The 18,669-nt window shown below is 41.5% G+C and overlaps 1 protein-coding gene across 1 annotated transcript in view; it reads left to right on the top strand.

The window, feature by feature from the left end:
- Positions 1-5,153, top strand: part of ATXN7 (ataxin 7) — a 371,238-nt gene extending 366,085 nt beyond the window's left edge. Inside the window, exon 11 of the mRNA XM_078661542.1 lies at positions 709-5,153. Within this exon, the coding sequence (XP_078517668.1) occupies positions 709-726 (18 nt within the window). The 3' untranslated portion in view covers positions 727-5,153. The remainder of the gene's footprint in view (positions 1-708) is intronic.
- Positions 5,154-18,669: the final 13,516 nt, after the last annotated feature.

Here is an 18,669-nt window from a genome sequence, read left to right on the forward strand (position 1 = left end):
GGTTTGGGTGCCTCAGATAGGTGTTTTTCAACTGGGCCCTCTTTAATTCACCTGGATTCGTGAAACTACTTGAATTATTAAATGCTAGTAGTGGCAGTGTAAGACCACAAATTACTTGTGGTGCCCTTCTGGGAGCTTTTGAACTTGTGATCATGGTATTTGCGAAGGTTTATTACCCGTCAACTGAATAGCCTTGGGTATCTGGGCTGAGTCCAAAACCATAATGAACAGGTTTTTGTCAATCCAAGCTTGAGTCTTGGGGATGGGAGTAATTCCCTAGTGCTTATGTAAATAATTCCCATAATCCACATCAACTTTGAATCAAGCCTGTGGCCTGTCTCGAACATACATGTCTAGTTTGGTATTCTTAACTACATAGAGATCATAACGTATACTTTGTCTACACCGGTTTTCCGCATTTGACATGCATGGTAGAAGTGCATCCAAACAGATTTTTGTTGTCCCAAAAATGGTGGATTCTTGTGTCACATAGGTATTCACAAAGTAATGAAGAGGAAAAACACTAGATGAGTTATTTACCCCATGCAGTACATGTATTAGTGGAGGATAGGAAAGTAGCTATTGTGTAGTGTGGCTTTGTAACATATTATGGAAATATATTCTACTTTTAAGGCCTTGTACAATGAAACATTTGAATAAAGTTGTTGTCCTGTTTATTCAATTAATTCTTTTTCTTTATTTTAAAAGCCGAAAGCTCGACCCTGACAACTGTTTACCACATTGAGGAAAGAAACTGGACAGCTTTCACTACAATCAAAACCTCTTAGAGGCAGCCCGGACTCCAAGATGCCTTTGAGTATTTGCAGCTTCTCATGGTCCTCAGGTGTAGCGATCAGCTGGACTGTCGGCTTAAGGAATTGCCTAAAGTAATGCCTGTAGCAGTGGACACGGTGAAGTTCAGACTCCTAATTACTCTGATCAGTGTTAACGGTGAACTGACCTGCTTGTTCTAAAGTTGTAAGATTGTATGTGCTTGAGTGAAACGGCTTGCACATATGTTCGACTGGCTGGGCAACAATGTGGAGAAAAAGATCACTGTAAATGTTTTGCACTGTCATCTGCTGGTCTGTAATCAGCAGGTAGACGTAATACAAGAACCAAGCCCTACAGTGGGAATATGGCTTCAGTATTTTCATTGCAGTGTAGCAGTGATGAATAAAATAGCACAATCCGAAAGAACTGTTTTGATTTCTGTTCAGCGTTTTATGTAATGTAGCATAAGAAGCTGTCAAGTTAGTTTTTGTTTATTCTCACTGCTTTGCAGAGATCTATAAAATGAGTTCTTTGAAGAAAGATGTATTTCATGTCACTGCAAGTTATGCACAAATTATGAAGTCTAAGGTACCATAACATGATGGTACGACAACTTGGTAAATAGGCTATAAGACCGTATTTCTCCGTACCCCATCCAACGTACAGCCACACAACGCTTCAAAACTAGAATTTAATTGGTAAAGGTGCCCATAATCCACACATTTCGTAGACTTGATTTCATTATGTAACACTTCAAATCAGATAAAATATAGAAAATTGTAAAAGGTGACATTTATCTGGTTTTAAGATTTTTAGAATTTCATAATCTTTCTTTGTGATTGTGTCATACCAATACACTGAAGAAAAACAGACATGAAGATTTAAAATATTTTGTCATCCGATTGTGCATAAAGAAAATCTACGTTTTGAAATTGTTGATGGTCCCATATTTTGCCACTATGGAGGCTGTCCAATCCCAGTCTACCCCCTTAACCCCTGCCAGCCTGGTATTTTTGTGAGCCTCATTCCACTACTCGTTAAATATTCCATATGTCAATTCTGTCCCAAGGAATTACATATCTGGAGTGTGACATCATTTGCGCAAGCACGAAGATAGCTGCTGGAATCATTTAAAAAAAATGTGGACTAGCTGCACAGTTAGAGAAGAGTTATGATTTAAAACAGCAATTGCATACAAGTGGCTCGTTTGAACCATGTAATAATGGGTGCGCTGTGCTCATTCAGAAGGTAACTACCAGGTGGACCGAAACACTTCACTTAAGAAGGTCTTTCAACTGTGCATTATTGTGTGTTCTAGAAGGTGAATTTGGTTGATGATCCTAGCTTTGTGTAATCTATCACAAGGTTATAAGCAGAGGATCTTGAAAGATGTTATAAAGTAAGACGACTTTTACAGAGGAACCTTTATGCTGCTTTACATCAAACCAAATGTATTTTTGGAATTATTCTATCACTAGTGCGTGCATAATAGTACTTGAAGTTTGAAAGACAGCATATTTTGCCAAGTAGAGCTGTTTTTTTTCTTGTTTGGTAAGAAATATTCCCAAACAAGTTACTTGCTGTGAATTAGGTCAGCAGCTTCTCTAATCCGTGGCTGGGTTGATTCCAGTTGTAGAATTTCCCCGCTTTGACCTGGTACCAGATTGGTGTGTGGGAAGAGATTGATTGAAAATAACATTTGAGGCGCACATGTCCTTCCACAGTATCTCATAGGTGCTTAATAATAGATTGTGAATTCTCCATGATTCTCTCTAAAAAAAAAAAAACTAAACCACTTTCCTCCGGCTGCTGCAGGTTTCTGTAGAAAATCTAAAGATATATATTTAAGTAAGTGCATAAAGTTATGGTTACAGCAGAGTAAAGATAGGTGGAAAGCTCACACAAATTTAGTTTAGGGTAAATTAAAGAAAACACTGGTAACATTTTCAAAATAACCTTTATTAATGACATTACACTGAATTGTTCCCCGAAACATCATCACGCATGAACACTTTAACTTTCAGTGGAATTTGAGGTTTACTGAGTAAACCAAAGGACTTTTTCATTCCTGAGAATATATGTTGACAAAGTCAACAAAACACCTGCAATCACAAGTGCAATTTGATTTTTATGACTTAAAAACCGTAGGCTGAAAAGACTTTCCGGAATTAAAGTTTTTATGTTGATGTGATGTCAATCTGAAGTCTTGTATCCATTACATATTAAATTATGAAAATTAAGTTTATGCTTATAATGAGAAGTCAGAGGGCTGTTAGCATTCACAAATATGTACATTGTTAGAGTTTGTACCAATATATACATTTCGATTGGTTCTGGACTTAAATCGCTTTGTAGCGCAATAATTTCTAAGCCATGTGAAAAGGAAGAGCAAAGCTTCATGTGAGGACAACTTTGCACTGCTTGTGAACATGTTTATTGATACATTGCTCGAAAACCATTTTAACAGGAACTCATGCTTCCTCTTTCTATGCCTTTCAATGTAGTTGTTAATTTTAGCCCAAGGGAAATGCCACTTGGAAATGTGCATGCTACCCAGCTATGTTCGCTTTCTACTGTGAAATTTCTTTTGGAAAAAAAGGCTGTGAAGTTTTCTCATGGTTTTAATTCTGCTTTTCCCTCACATATTCTAAAGGACATTTTGCAGGTCCAGTTTTGAACTATCATCTGTCTGATCAAGCGTTAAATAAGGGGCAAATGTCAGGGAAAAATAATCAAGATGTTATTTAAAAAAATGATGGTGTAAAAATGTTGTGGTTACATATTTTTGTGGAATAGGGCTAGGTTGAATTGCTACTTACAAAGCTTAGTACTGTAAATAATTAAGGAAGCTTAAATATAGTAGCACAAATACTTTTCAACCTTGCTCACCTTGCAAAAATGTTACTTACTGGTTTCTGGACTGATTTAAATGCAAAATGAAAGATACGTTTTATACTGTCTTGACCAGAATCTTCAAATCCTGCAGTTTTCTGAACCTGAAAATTTGCTGGATTATGATCAAAGATGAATGCGCAAAAAGCATACTTTTATATCTTTATTTTGGAATTACTTCTGTTAATTAAAATATTGAAGTATCCCTATTTCAGAATACATATTTTGTTAAAAATGATTGTACATATTTAAATATGTATTTTTGCACAGGTCTTTTTTTCTTATATCCCGTTTTGGTACAATTGAACTCATCTGCTATTTATTTATTAATAGAGTAAATACCTTTATAATTTGAAGTGGTTCACTGCCAAGCAAATAGTAATATAACACGTCTACCTTTACAGATTAAAGGGGATACTTCTGGTTTATGAAAGTTGTCCCATTCAGTGTCTTGGAAGTGTAATCCTAGATGAATGACTAAATGGTCTATGTGGCATTGCTTATATCAGTTGCCAGATTCTCAGAAGACTATATTTAGTTAAACGATACACTGCTTCTCTCTTGTTAGTGTATGTGTGTGTGTGCGTGTTAATGATTTTAAAACTAATGGAAAAACTGAAAGTGCCTGATAAATAGTTTCTTGTCTGGACTGTTTAGACAGCTTTTCCTAAAATGACTTGAATGTTAAGTTGTATTTTTCAGAGCTTGCTTTTTCCACCCGATTAGGATATCTGGCATATTTTGTGTTAAAAGGGGTTAAGGGGGAATCAGTGACTCTTACTGGCAAAATGTTACTATGCTTCAAAAATTATCATTGAAGCTGCCCCAGTAAAAATGCCTACGGTTGGATACATTTGCTGTTGGACAGCATTTTGGTAAATTGTCTCAGAGCTAATCTCAACAGTGTATATACAAAAAGAATGTTAAAACTATTTTTATTCCAAAAATATAAAACAAAAAGTACCTCTTGCAACCTTAATGAAAAATGTCATACTCGAAATGCAGCTTCGCAACACAGTTGTCTTCCTGTAAGAGTTCTCTTGCCAAGGAATTTCACTTTTTTTTTCTCACATTCTGGCCTGTTTGGAGGTTAAAGCAGGTTTTGTAGAAAACCATAAACCGATAAAGATGTCATTAAGAAAAATAAATTATTTGTACATGTGTGCAAGCCATCTTTACTTTTAAAGATAATTTAAATGAGCACTACATATTGTCAATGTGAATGTAGGAATGAACATTACTTGCTCCATTTTGAGCCAGATTCTAAAAGCAATCTCCTAAGTTAACGTACGGATAGTTGCAAAATTTGTAAACCTAACCAAGAGCATCTGATCAGCTGGACTTTGTGTTGGCTGCTGTATAGTTCATGAACAAATGTCATGGGATAGAACATTACTTTGGATATTTAAAAGAAGATAAATATATAGTCTATTTGTTTTTTGTAACAAGTTTCTGTAAATAAAATAATTTATACTATTTATAAGAAAGTTGTGTTTTATTTTATGAGCATATTTGATTTTGTAAAAAAAAGTGTCACACTACACTTGCAATCTAGAAATACCACTCAACATCAAATAAATATATGTTTTTACAGCGCTGCTAAAAATACGTTTGTATCTTGAAAGACTGTTTCACTATCAACATCTTCTGTCAGACAGGAGTTTTTCTTTTACTTTAGGCCTGCCCATATGAGAAAACTGGGCATATAATGCACAGGTCATGACCCACAAGCCTGCAAATTAAAAGCACATTAGAACCATAGTTCTTGAATATTGACAACCCTGTGTGGTTGATGCATGAAGTGAGGCAGAGTATCATGACTTCTAAAATATTTTCAGATACACCAATTTACTTTCTTGTTTTGCAACGGTCTTTTTCATCAGTAGAATATCCTGAATTACATTTTGCCAGTGGGCTCTTGGTGGAATACACATCAACACACACAATTTTATATATTTGTGTGTATTTTTTTAAGGCACACTTGTAGCTAAAAAGCAATGAAGTCCGTACATTTAGCTTTATGTACCATCTTGCAATACCTCTTACCTTTTCTTTTTTTTAAAACAATTTTATGTTCTCATTTAGAGTGTCAGAAAATTTACAATCATTTACTTTATGTCAAATATTATATTGGTAAACAGTGATGCTACAGGTCCATTCACGTCCCGTCTTTATGCTTAAATAATATTCCCCATTGTGTACAGTTTTTCTGTTATTCCTGAACCTACACCCTATACTCTGTTCGCTTATTTACCTTGTGATTGTTACTCGAGCCAACATGACCCCCTAACTCCCCACTCCACCCCTTGTGGATGTCTATTACACCTTTTTGTATCTACTTTGTGTCTGATCCAATCTGATAGGGAATGAACAATGGTCTTGTGACTTTCCCCTATCTCTCCCCCTCCTCACCTATTATATTTTTTCCGGAAGTGTCTTTAGGTCATCGATGATTGCTGTCCAGGCCTTAATGTCATCCTTTCGGACCAGTTTCATTCTAATTTTTTCTGCCGTGGACCATTTGCATATGTCTTTTAACCACAGCTCATATTTCGGTGGTGTCTGGTTCAGCCATGCTTCCCATTACGTCTTTTCGCTAGTGTTAGTCCTAATGGCACAAATTTCCTGAATAAAACTACCCGTATGTTCCTGGGAACCTTACAACCTGTGACTTCTTGGAGCTTTTGCAGTATTTCCAACCAGAATGGAGTCACCAAGGGTCACGTCCATACTATGTGCAGGTAGTCAGCTTCTGTTTCTCCATAGCGGGCGCAGGTATTGGACCTATCTGGGTAAATTTTACTCAACACCTTGGGAGTGAGGTAGGCCTGATGTACGAAATTGTGTTGGACTACTTTAAATCGAGCATTGGAGCTCACCAGTTTGACCTCTTCGTGTATCCTAACCCATTCCTGTGCCGTTATAGGTTTCCTTCCGCCTCCTCCCACCTCATTTGTATGGGAAGGCCATATATAACAGTACCTTCAACGTTTTGTTATGGGGGGGCTCCTCCGGGATGGATGGTCAGAGCTCACTTACCACTCAAGATATCTTTGCATATTGCAAAAATTGTCCTCTTCCTAAATCAAAGGAATCTTAAGCGCATTCACTCGTTATAAATTGTCCATTATTGTATAGATCCCCCAGAGTCAGGCAACCCCCATCCCTCCATTTTCGTAGTGACATGGAGTCAGCGATCTTGGCGAATGGGGTATTCGCCCATAGAGGCATGTCTGGCGCATAGGGTGCATGTTTTATCTCTTTTCTTACAATAATCTCCCATATGTCAGCAACCTGTCTAATGATGTAAGGGCACTCTCTTGGGGACACCCTTGCCACACATTAATAATTCCGGTAGGGAAATTCCCACCACCAGTCTCTTTTCCAAATTGTCCTGATCATCTAACCAGTGAATAACATGTTGTACTTGTGCAGCCAGCCATATAATAGAATTCAATACAAGGGACTCCTTGCTGCCAGGGTCTCTGTAGTGTTGATAGGCCTATGTGCTTACGTCTAGGGCCCCATAAAAGGTCCGTCATTAAGCTATCCAGAGTTTTGAAGTAACTGACCAGGATTCTATATATAATGAATTTTGTAAGGTATAGAGGCATCGTGGCAGGATGATCATCTTAGTGTTTGTGATTCTGCCCATCACAGACAGGAGCAGGTCCCTCCGGAAGCGTACTTAGCCCCTGATCCCTTCCACAACCCTCCCTATATTAAGTTCCAGGAAACTTTCTGGTGTATGTGCCAACTTAAGCCCTAATTACCTTGGAGCTGAGGGCGTTCACTGTAGCCCCACACCGGGAAGCAAATAGATTGGCTGGGTTGCTAATATCCAGAGCGGGAGTAGCTTAGACTTCTCGCTATTAATTCGTAGACCCGAGACCACGCTAAAGTCCCCTAAATCTTCCAGAAGAGCTGGTGTTGATCGCTCTGGCTGCCGGATATGCACCAGCGTATCTTCGTCATAGAGGGAAACCAATGATTAGTGTTGCCCACCGGTATCACCCAAGCACTTAATCGATCTGAGTGCCGCCACCAATGGCTCCAATACCACCGCTTCCGATATTCTACCTCCTACTCTGACCCTGGCCCACTCCCGAACGCTGCAATACCGCTCGTACATAAGGCCAGACCACCGAGTCAAATGCCTGCTCTATGTCCAGGAGGGCCAAGGCACAGTCCTCCTCCACAAGGCAACGGGTGTGCCAAACATGTCAGTCCACTCAGATTATGATTGTGCTAAGTTGTGGTATAAAACTAACTTGACCTGCGTGGATCAAATTAGTCATATGGGGGAGGAGCCTTCCTGTCGGAATGCCACTCAACAATTTTACATCTAAATTTGGAAGTGATATGGGTCTACAGGAGTTCGGAGGTTTGGGGTCTTTATCTTGCTTTGGGATCATTATTACCGCCAGCCTCCCTCATGGAGGCTGGTACATGTAGGCTCGTAAGATCTGCGAATGTAATGCTTCATTATAGACATCCACAAGTTGATCAAACAGTACAGGTGCAAACTGTTGTTTTTTAATCATTTGATAGCCTCCGTTATCTCCTCTTTTGTAATCGGAGCCCAAAGCATTTCCTCCCCTTCCTGTTCCAGATGTGGTAGCTCAATTGTGGACAGAAACTCGTCCATGGCCTCCCGTGAAGGCACGGTGCGTCCCCTATATACCTTGGTCAGGTGTTTAGCAAGAATATCAAGGGATCGCTCCTTGTGTCAGTTTAGTTTCCCGTTGCTATCTTGCAGTTGTAAGATCGGTAATGTAGTCGATTCTCTTTTCAGTAATCTGACTAACATGGCCCCCATTTTGTACCCCTCACAATGGAGTCCAACAGCTCAGCTCGAACTTCGCACAATGCTGTCCTTTTCTGCTGGGAGATGTGCATCTCCGCCTCAAGCTTGGCCAGGCTGCGCTCCTGAGGGTCTATATCATGTTCCAGCTTTTGCTGCACCCCTTATGTCGTGTGCATACAGATTCCCCTCAGAACCACTTTCATGGCATCCCCAATTTTCCTCGAAGTATCTACCCAGCGCAGCCGACACCAACGCCGCGAAAGGGGATCTAATAGTGCCTCCGCCCTGAGGCGCCACATCGGAATTGCCGGTTTAGGTCTGCGGCCCTCGAAGCTGAGCAGGACCGGCAATAGATCCAAGATATACCTCGCTTTGGATGTTATCCCTTGGACCCCTGGTATCAGTTCATGTGAGATGAAACAGTAGTCCAGCTGGCTAAACGTGTTAGTTGCTGGTGTGTAGCATGAGAATGTTCTCAGTCCCGGGTTGCGGGCTCTCCAAGTGTCTATAAGTTGCATGCCCTGCAAAGCATCTATCGATGTGCCAGTCATGTGTGGTTTTGTGTGTAATCGTGGGGGGGTTTGCGATCTAGCTCCCCACCCATGACACAATTAACATCTATTAACAACATTGCCGCCCCAGCATACAGTGACGCTGCCGCCATGACGAGAGGGAAGAATTTAGGACAATCAACATATTTCCCTCCCTTTCAGAGTCCCTTGTAGGATCACATACCTTCCTTTGGTGTCTTATCACGTGATGTGAATGTTGGAAGGGTACCCCTGGTGCCACCCATATGAGGGCTCCTCAAGTGAACCCTGAAAAGGAAGTAGCAACGTTTGTTTCTAGGAGGTTCAGGTGGCCATGTATTAGCACAATAATTGTAGAATTCAAGCTAACCACTCGTCATCCAAATAAGTCAATTTGGGAGATGCGTACCTTTTACTTGGTACATTTGCTCCTATTGATTGCCTCACAGCTGTTTGCTCATCATCTGTGTCACTTTGATCTGATTGTTCAGAGCTTTCAGGACTATAGGTGTTACTTGTCCTACAGTCAGACAGCTTCTCGAGATCTCACCTTTACTGGGGTAGTGGTCTCCAGGGACAACTCTCTTTCTTACTGCACTATGCCTTTCTTTGGGATCTATACCTCTCGTAATCCACTCTCTTGGCTTTGACCCTTCGGAATCTACAGTTTCCTCTCTCCGACTCCCCTCAGGCCAAATGAGTGCTGTCCCAACCGCTTGCTGATCCCCAACAGCTTGACTAACCTGATCCCTCGGTCTCACTGTTACCGGCAAATTAGTACCAGGTGCTGTTGCATCATCAAGTGGACTTAGGACTCTGTGAGTGTGGCTGGCATGCACCCAGTTTGGGAGAACTCCGCACCTCTCAGCGGTATTTGTGACTAGGATCACATGGAAAGGCACCCTCCAATGGGATTCCAAACATGTTTTTGCATGTGTTTCTTCATCATTACTCCGCTCCTGTTGGACCACTTGGGCAGCTTCCCCAACCTGATGAGAAGCCAAACGTACCACTTCAGCTAGGCCCTTCTGTATACCTCTGTGGGGCTCTGCAGCATGCCAGAACACTACTGCCAAAATAGAACATAAATAAAAACTGTCTATCTTCATGCAATGGGATAGAAAGAAAGCCTGGCATAGGTCGGTAACTGAAAACCATTCAGCTTTGCATATAATTTGAAATAAAATCACAGCTGGATTCGGTACCACAGGGCAACATGGAACAACAATAGAGCTGATCAGTCGTAAATCCAGCACAATTCGATCCATGCCATTTGGCTTCTGCAACCCCATAATGGGAGAGTTACATGGACTTCCCATTATCTCCTACAGGATTCCTTCCTCGATCATTGAGTTGATCACAGAAGTAATTACGGCAATAGTATCTGGAGACAAATTGTACTGTGGGATTCTTGGGATCTCTGCATTTGGTTTAACTGTAATTCAGACTGGGTTGACACCTTAAATTAGTTAGATATCTTTACCTGTAAAGTCCCGTACTTCAGGTAGCACTGTGTCTCTGAATAGGCAAATCCTCACTCGTCCGGAGCGATACATACCCGTATCTGATTTCTGTTGGGGAAGTTTAAAAACCACCATCATTGGTATGAAATTCAGTTACTCTGGGTGTGCAATAAATCGAACAATTTAATTTGGCAAGTTTAAAAATGACATCCTCATTTGTATGAAATTCAGTTTCTCTGGGCGTGCAATAAATCAAACTATTTAATTTGCTTGATAGATCACATCCAAGCAGATTAATTGGACTTGTCTCATACCACAAATCGATGTCAATCTTCAAAGGACCCTATTTTAACTGTCACTTGTTCTGAAATTGGGGTAGGCAACATTTTATTAGTAACTCCTATAACTTGGATACTTTCTCCCAAGAGAGATGGGGTTTGGAACTTCTGCTGTTCTTACAGTAGAGCGGGTAGCACTAGTGTCGACTAGGAATGAGACACAATTCCCATCCGCTTCTCCTTCCACATAGGGACCACTCTGGTCTACCTCGAAGGCTGCGCCTAGTAAGCAGTCTTCCTCCCATCTCGGGCACAGTCATGCTAACGGGTCCTGGTCACTGTCATACAATTAGATTAAATACTGCTGTGCTGCATTTGGATTATTGTACGAATTTCTATTTCTCTGCCGATTTTGATCGCCTTGTATCTTTGTACTTGAACGTTCTGTTGTGGCATGGTAGCTTGGGGTATTTGCATTCACTGTGATACATTAGAATTCTGCATTCCCTGTCCTTGCATCTGTTGAGTCTGTCCCATGTTATGCTCTTGAGACTGTGTGTATTCCACATTCTGCAACTGATCCCCCACATTATTTATAACACACTTGCATCCCTATTGTCCAGTTTTCTGCAAAAATGACATTGTTTTGTCTTTTTTAAAAGCTACACATCAACACCAGTATAAGGATTTACCACGACCTCTACCTTGTGACGACACCCTGCATCCGCTGAGCTTTGTTATAACCTACCTGTACTGTATTATCAAAACTCATCTGATTTTGGCAATGCTTTTTTCTGGGCAATCTTTAATCTTTCCTTGAACTTCTTGCGCCTCATCTCAATCCCATCACCGCAATATTTTGCGTAAATCCGAATTTCGTCCAGCTCTGTCAGCATTTTAATTGCTGTTGGTTCTTATTAGAACTCTAAGGTCTGAAACTGAACACAATCCTGTAAACAAAATGTCCCATATCTGTATCTGCAATATTGTCCATCCCACTCTGTTTGAGAGCCTGCACTAATCTTTTGTAAAAGGCATGTACTGATTCTTTCAATTCCTTCGTCGTTTTATCAATCTGAATCCAATCAATCTTTTTCAGGGAAATTTTTGTGTTTAAATGATTTACCTGCTTGTATTTCCTCATTACCACCGGAGATGGTGCTCCTATCCCAGAATCCCTCTTTGGTTCTGCTTCAGGCCATTCCACACTAACCTGGTTTCGACCCACGAAAATCCTATAACCACAATCTCAAACGAAGTATACAAATCAAGCCACAAAACTTGTGTGAAATCTTCAAAAATCTTTCAATTTCTCTGTACCGTCCCACAGGGGTTTCTCTTAGTATAGGGAAATCATTTATAAATGACTGTCATGTTCATGGTATATGAACTTATTCTTCTCCAGGTAGTTCTCTGATATGGAGCATTTGTACTTCTCCTGTACTACCATCCAAGACAGCAGTTGGTGACTACACTGACTCACTTTCTTTCTCGACCATCTACCTTCCCATTTTTCTCTTTCCTCCCATTTTCTGATTAAGACCCTTAGCTCTTTTATCTGCAGTTTCTTTCCCTGTGCCCTCATGTTCATAATGTCTTTGTCAGTTAAATCTACCCTGTATGATCCTTTGTAAAATCTTTAATCTTGAATATCTATACCATATATCTGAGCCTATTCTATCAATCTCTCATATGTCAATTGTAAGTAAAAATGGCTTATATAGCGCACAAATACTCAAAGGTGTCTTAGCCATGGCGGTTACCCATCCGGTGAGGAGCTATAGGCGTAAAACAACTAAGCAGCTACCCCTAAAATGAAAGATTCAGTAAAGACCCATGTCTTCTGTTGCTTCCTGGATCGTAACAGGCTGGATTGGCAGAGTAGGGTTAAAGGTAAGGAATTCCAGAGATTTACCGCACAGTAGGAGAAATCCTTCCACCCCATCTTGTTTTCTTTATTCTAGGAACAATTATCATTTTAGCTGAACTAGATCTTAGATGCCTGTTAGGGTTATACCAAGCGAACAGATTCTGAAAAGGACCTGCCCAGTAAATCGCTTTTATGAACCAGGCAGAGTGCCTTTAAAATTATCCTCTTCCAGACGGGAAGCCAATGCAGGCATTGTAATGATGAGAAAAAAATGCAATCTTAGGAATTTCTAAGAGCATTCTGGGCGCTGCGTGCTGTAAGATTTGAATTTTTTTTACCTGTTGCTTTGGGGGAGACAAATATAGGGCATTACAATAGTCCATTTTGGAGCTGACAAGTGCGACGGTTAGTCTTTTGTAGGTCCTTAGGTCCTGAAGGATGAATAGAAAAATCTTCTTAAAAACCCTAAGAAGAAAAAAACCCGGAGAGGTGATTTGATTTATTTGTTTGTATCCAAATAACTCCCAGGTTTCTTACTTTTTGCACCGGCACTGGAAGCGTGCCACCATAACGAGTTCCAGAAGGTGGTGTCCTTTCCAAAGAGCAGGTCCTATGTTTTCAGAGTTCAATTTCAGGCAGTTTCTTTGCATCCAGCTAGCGATAGGGGTCATGCAGCTGCAACAGTTTTTTTTTATTTTTTTATGGTGTCTGCAAATATAGACACCACATACTGCGTATCATCAGTGTAGGAAAACACTGCAAGACTGTAGATCATAGATGAGATTGATGAGAGGTGTAACATAGATGTTAAAAAGTGTACGGATGAGCGAGGAGCCCTGAGGCAGCCTACAGGGGAGGGAGAAAGGAACAGAGCTCACATCTCCACTCGCTGATGTCTGCCATTGAAAAACGAGCTCAGCAAAGCCAGAGCAGGGTCCTGAAAGCCCAACCGCTTGAGACTGTTTAAATAATGATGGGTTGTATCGAAGACCACGGAATGATCTAATACAATCAATGCGGCTTTGCCTCCCTCATAACTCACCATCTTCTGATGTGCTCTTCATGTGACATCTTTACAGAGAAACAATAGTTCCTTCTCGTGCTAGACATCTAATCTTGAAGGTCTAAGTGTTCCTTGAATCATTTCTTCTAATTAACTTTTAATCTGCTCACATCCATGGCCACTCTTTTTTTTCCTGAACTGAATTCTGGGCTGAATTTGAACGGGTAACCACAAGTAAGTGCTGAACTAGAAACTAAAGTTTGAGGTGGAACTGAATCTATAGCTGGAACTGAAACTGGAACTATTCCTAAATTCTGAGTTGTCAGGGTACTATATCCTTTAAGACATTCATCAAATTCTTGAGGAGTAAACCCTGATTTTTCATTTGTATTATTTAATTTAGGCTTCCATCACTAAAGTTTGCACTCCGTCCAGGTTGCATATTTAGTATGGATGCATCTGAAAATGAAATACCCATTGGCACAGTCATGTCAGAAGCATGATTATTCCTTTCAGGACTTTCCCTCAGTTTTGGCAATAAAAAGGTGGAAACCGCTGCACGATTCATTGGATCAAATTGTGTCCGATTTGGGACAACATTCATAGCTAAAGCATTCTTCACATCGGAACCATAGGTGCGTAAAGCAGTGATCTTGCTGTCGGGTCTGAAAAATGTTCATGTACTGTATTTACTCCATTTGGTACAGTCAAATTATGGGCAGAGTTGCGAATGGGTACAACCAGTCCAATAGTAACAGTAACAGTCAAAGCATCTGGAGTACTTTAATCATTTGGGTTCATTGGAGCTGGCATTTCTGTTCTCCTACGTATAGGAGAAATAAGCATAGATTCTTTTGGTGCTTCAGGCATTCTAGGAGCATTAGGTTCCTCAGCTGTACTTGTCAGGTCTCTACTCTTTGTCTCATTGTAAGATAGTGGACGATTCATCAATAAATCATTCAAAAGTTAATCATCTATGTCGTTCTCTTCTCCTTTCCCGAAATCAATTTTGTCTGTCTCTAAATGCTTCTTTTCTCTTGCCCTTAGCATCTTCCTCAACTTCTAACACTGGATACAATCGTGTTCCCTGTATCACATCAGCTCTCCACATTTTCTATTGCACATTCCATATAGCTTCTGCGTAATGATCCATACTTTTCCTATACCTCTCTTGGTATCTTTCTGGTCTTTCTGATGAGCTCTATTCTCCCAGGTATTTGAAGCCTCAATAGCATTGGCTCTAACTGGATCTTTCATTTTGGACATTCTTTTCCTTAAATTGTCCAAAATCCTCAAATGTAATGTTTTGTAAAAAGGGAACTGTAAAGTCTCATGTTTCACAATAGGTCTATCCAAAATTTGAGCCACTTACATGGATGTAATCCTTTGTCCATCATGACAGCATATCCTGGTGTACCCTCAGGTAGTGCTTCTACAAGCATCTATCATGTAGAGCTCTATCCCGACCCGAAAGAATCCAAACACAGATGTATTCAGGAAGAAGGTAGTACTTTGGATTGCCTACCCCACAGAGGAGGGTATGGGGATGGCAGAGGTCACCTGTAACCACACCAACCCTCAGTCTCACAACTGGTATCCGCACCGGCTCGGGGGAAGGGGTACCCTAAGTTTCAGCTAAGGAGAGCAGCAGCAAGAGAGACTACAGCACGATTCAAGTAAGTTCTATGCATGTTTCACTCTTGTCAATTGGTTATGTCGTGATGTACTGCGCTATGTTATATGTATTATCTGGATCACCCTCATTTTTAATGTAGCGTTTTGAAAGCGCCTACAAAGGCTTGAGGGCGGTGAAGTCAAGATTGGCTGTATTAGACGGGACGCTAAGGGCAGAACGGCGGTAGTTTTATCTCCTGTCAGTAGCAAGTAATGGAGTCACAGGCATAAGATACACCAGTGGGTTACCACACCCACTACAATGATCAGCATGTGGCCTGTAGGTCATTGGCTTCAGAACCAGTAAAATAGCAAATGGGTTAGTGCGCTTGCTGCAGAGTTGTGTCAAGCATGCCAGTCTTTGGTATGAATTCCACTTAGCTCAGTCAGTTAATGTCGCTGTTGCAGAGAAATAAGTGTTACGTGGGTCACAGTGGGCTGGCAGTTTTATTCACAATGAAAAAACGTTTCAGCGCGTCATGGATAGTAAGTGATACATGAATACGATTTACACAACTATGTGGCATGATTCTGATGGATTCAGTGAGTTCCAGGAGTGTGTGGTGTGGCGTGCACACAGTGACCCTTCAATATCAATATTGTGGCTATATGTTTAGCGTGTAGTGCCGGCAGCTGCATTAATTAAAGCAGGTTTGTACGTATATGCAGCAAACCTCTTGGTGCCGTCTCTCGTAAGTGTTGCTCTCTGCTACTGTTGTGAATTATTGCTACCCACCCCCTCGCTCAGGCCTCTTGAACTTAAAACCATCACCAGGCTTCGTGAGGGGGAGGGGATTGGACTGGGCACATTTGCAAAAGAAGCCTCCCTGGGAAGCCGATCCTAGAGTCTTCAGGGGCATGTGGTGAGCCCAGTCAGTTAATGCGATCATTTCATTCTTCCTTACATAAATAGAAGTGCAAAGACAATCCGTGAAAAACAGCAATATCTCCATCTACTTAACCAACCTAGCCCACCTAATCCTCCACATCCTAACCACCCTCCACCCCTCACCCACCCTCTCACCTCCCCCCTAACCGCCCTCCACCCCTCACCCACCCACTCACCTCCCCCCCTCTAACTGTGGCATAAGGACCAAAGGTCCTAGTGATGAAGAGCTGTCCCCTTCCCCCCAACAGAGCAGAAAAGCGACAGAGAAAAAGAAAAGGGACTGATCTTGACTCCGAAATATGCAACAGGTAAACATCAAGGACTCAAACGAGCGACATAAAGCAGAAGAAATATTATGTTTACATCTCCACCTTAAATCGATAAAATAAATTTGTTTCCTAATATTTCAGAGGAAAACAATTGTGTCTGCCCCTTAATTATAACGTTCAACTTGACTGGGTTGAGCAAAAAGACCTGCGCCCCTTTTACCTGAACCAATGAAATTAATTGCCGTAACTGCCACCTTTCCTCTGCTGTCACCTGACTGAAATCGGGCCTCACAAAAAATTCATAGCCCTTTTTCTGCCCTTTACCTATCCAGTCTGGCAAAATCATATATTGTTTCACGAGCCAGGAAGTTGTTAAGGAAAATCAGAATAGCCCTAGGTTTATCAGTAAATTGCCCTGTTTCTTTACGCTGATTAAAAGGAAATCTATGGGCCCTTTGCAATTCAACTGTCCAGCCCCACTGCTTGAGTTCAGGGAATGCCTCCAGGAAGAGTTTGGCCACGAAGTTCCGAACATCAGATCCCTCCATGCCTTCTGGAACACCCAGAACCTGCAAATTGTTCCTTCTTGAACGATTCTTCAGGTCAGTCAGCTTCCATATTGTATCTTCCTTCTGAGCTTTAAGGGATTCAGTAAGAGTTCTTTGTATAGCAAGCTCGTCCTCAAGTGTTGAAATTCGAGCTTCAGCCTCCCCGGTCCTGGCTGCAAACTCTGAGCCGGTCTTTGCGACCCTGCGTATTGAAGTACGTGAGCTTTCTACCCGTGTCTCCTCCCGGTGGGCCATAATGCTCTGATAAATGATAGAAAGTGCAATTTCATCTGGATTTCCTGAACCTGCAGCAAGTCAGAATTCAGTTGCATTGGCAGAGCTGATTGTGGATGTCACTGCCTTGGGGCAGGATCAATGTGAACTGGCAGAGCCATTTATATCTATACCAAAAACAGAGGGCATTCATGCAGGTCAGAATAGAATTGTATTGGTAGAGCTGCATATGTCACAGGTCAGGATGATGGCACTAGCAGAGGTCTATAACTCTCAACCAAGTTCAGTAAAAAGCCAGCTGAAAAATCCTCTTAGCTGGGGATCCATCTTAATTGAGTTTCACTGCTGTCCTGTCATTGTCTGCTAGACCAAATCAAGGGTCCCCTGGAGCTGATACCACCATCATATCCAGCTCACGCATACAGATAGTGCCTCAGCAGTCAGCCTGCGCTCTGGGGACTAGGCCAGAGTGCAATTTAAATTACACTGGTATATTCACATAACACTTGTTAGGAGAAATTCCACTGCAAAACTATAGTGTCTCCTTCAGACACCCACACATGCACAGATTTTGCCTCACTCTCTCCCACCGCCAACCCCCCGGGTGCATTTCGTCCTCACCCTCTCACTGTAGCTGATACCTGAATTCACGTAGAAGGGCTGGTGTGGTTGCAAGCACTCGGCGATGGCCTGTCAGTTGGTCTGTGACCAAGCACGAAAACATTGTGTAGCTCTCAGCCCACTGCAGTCACCTGTGGACTACACAGTGCATTCAGTGCAATATACCGGATAAGTAGCTGAGTCATGGTGTGTGTGTGGTACAGTCTCTGCCATGCGCTGTGCATAGATTGTTGTGTAATGTAAAGTGCTGCTGGTGCCTCGGAGCAGTCAGCTGGCCTCTGTGTCTCCTGCAAATCGAGGCCTCTCAGGGTTGCACACCTCAGCAGCTATTGTCTGGGGCGTCCCCAGGCTCTGACACTGCTCTGTCTGAGATGGGCCAGCAGAGCCTGTGCCCATAACACACAGTTTTTCATAAATGCAGAAGAGGATTGAAACCTTAAATAAATGATTATTTATCAATAGAAAATTATATCAAGGGAGATACTATTTCTCGTGGTTATACGGTCATGGAAAAAACAGGAGCTGGCCATCTTTTATTTTCTTTTGCTAATAACATGCATTTGTTATTTGAGGGGTTTAGATGGAAGTAAATTGATGTGATCCAGACTGAAAATAACTTTTGTAAATGACTGAGCGACGTGTAGTAATCCAGTGCCAGCTTGTGCCTTTGAGGGGCAAGCTGGGGAAGGCCCTACCCAGCTGGTTGCAAACGCCAGTGCCTTGTGCACCGCCCTCCAACAAGCAGCACTGTCTCTTTTTAGTAGCTCATATTGTTCATGGTCGATTATCCAGAACGGTATAACATGTAATGGTTAGA

This window comes from Lissotriton helveticus, chromosome 9 (genome assembly GCF_964261635.1).
Source record: "Lissotriton helveticus chromosome 9, aLisHel1.1, whole genome shotgun sequence".
NCBI classification, from domain to species: domain Eukaryota; kingdom Metazoa; phylum Chordata; class Amphibia; order Caudata; family Salamandridae; genus Lissotriton; species Lissotriton helveticus.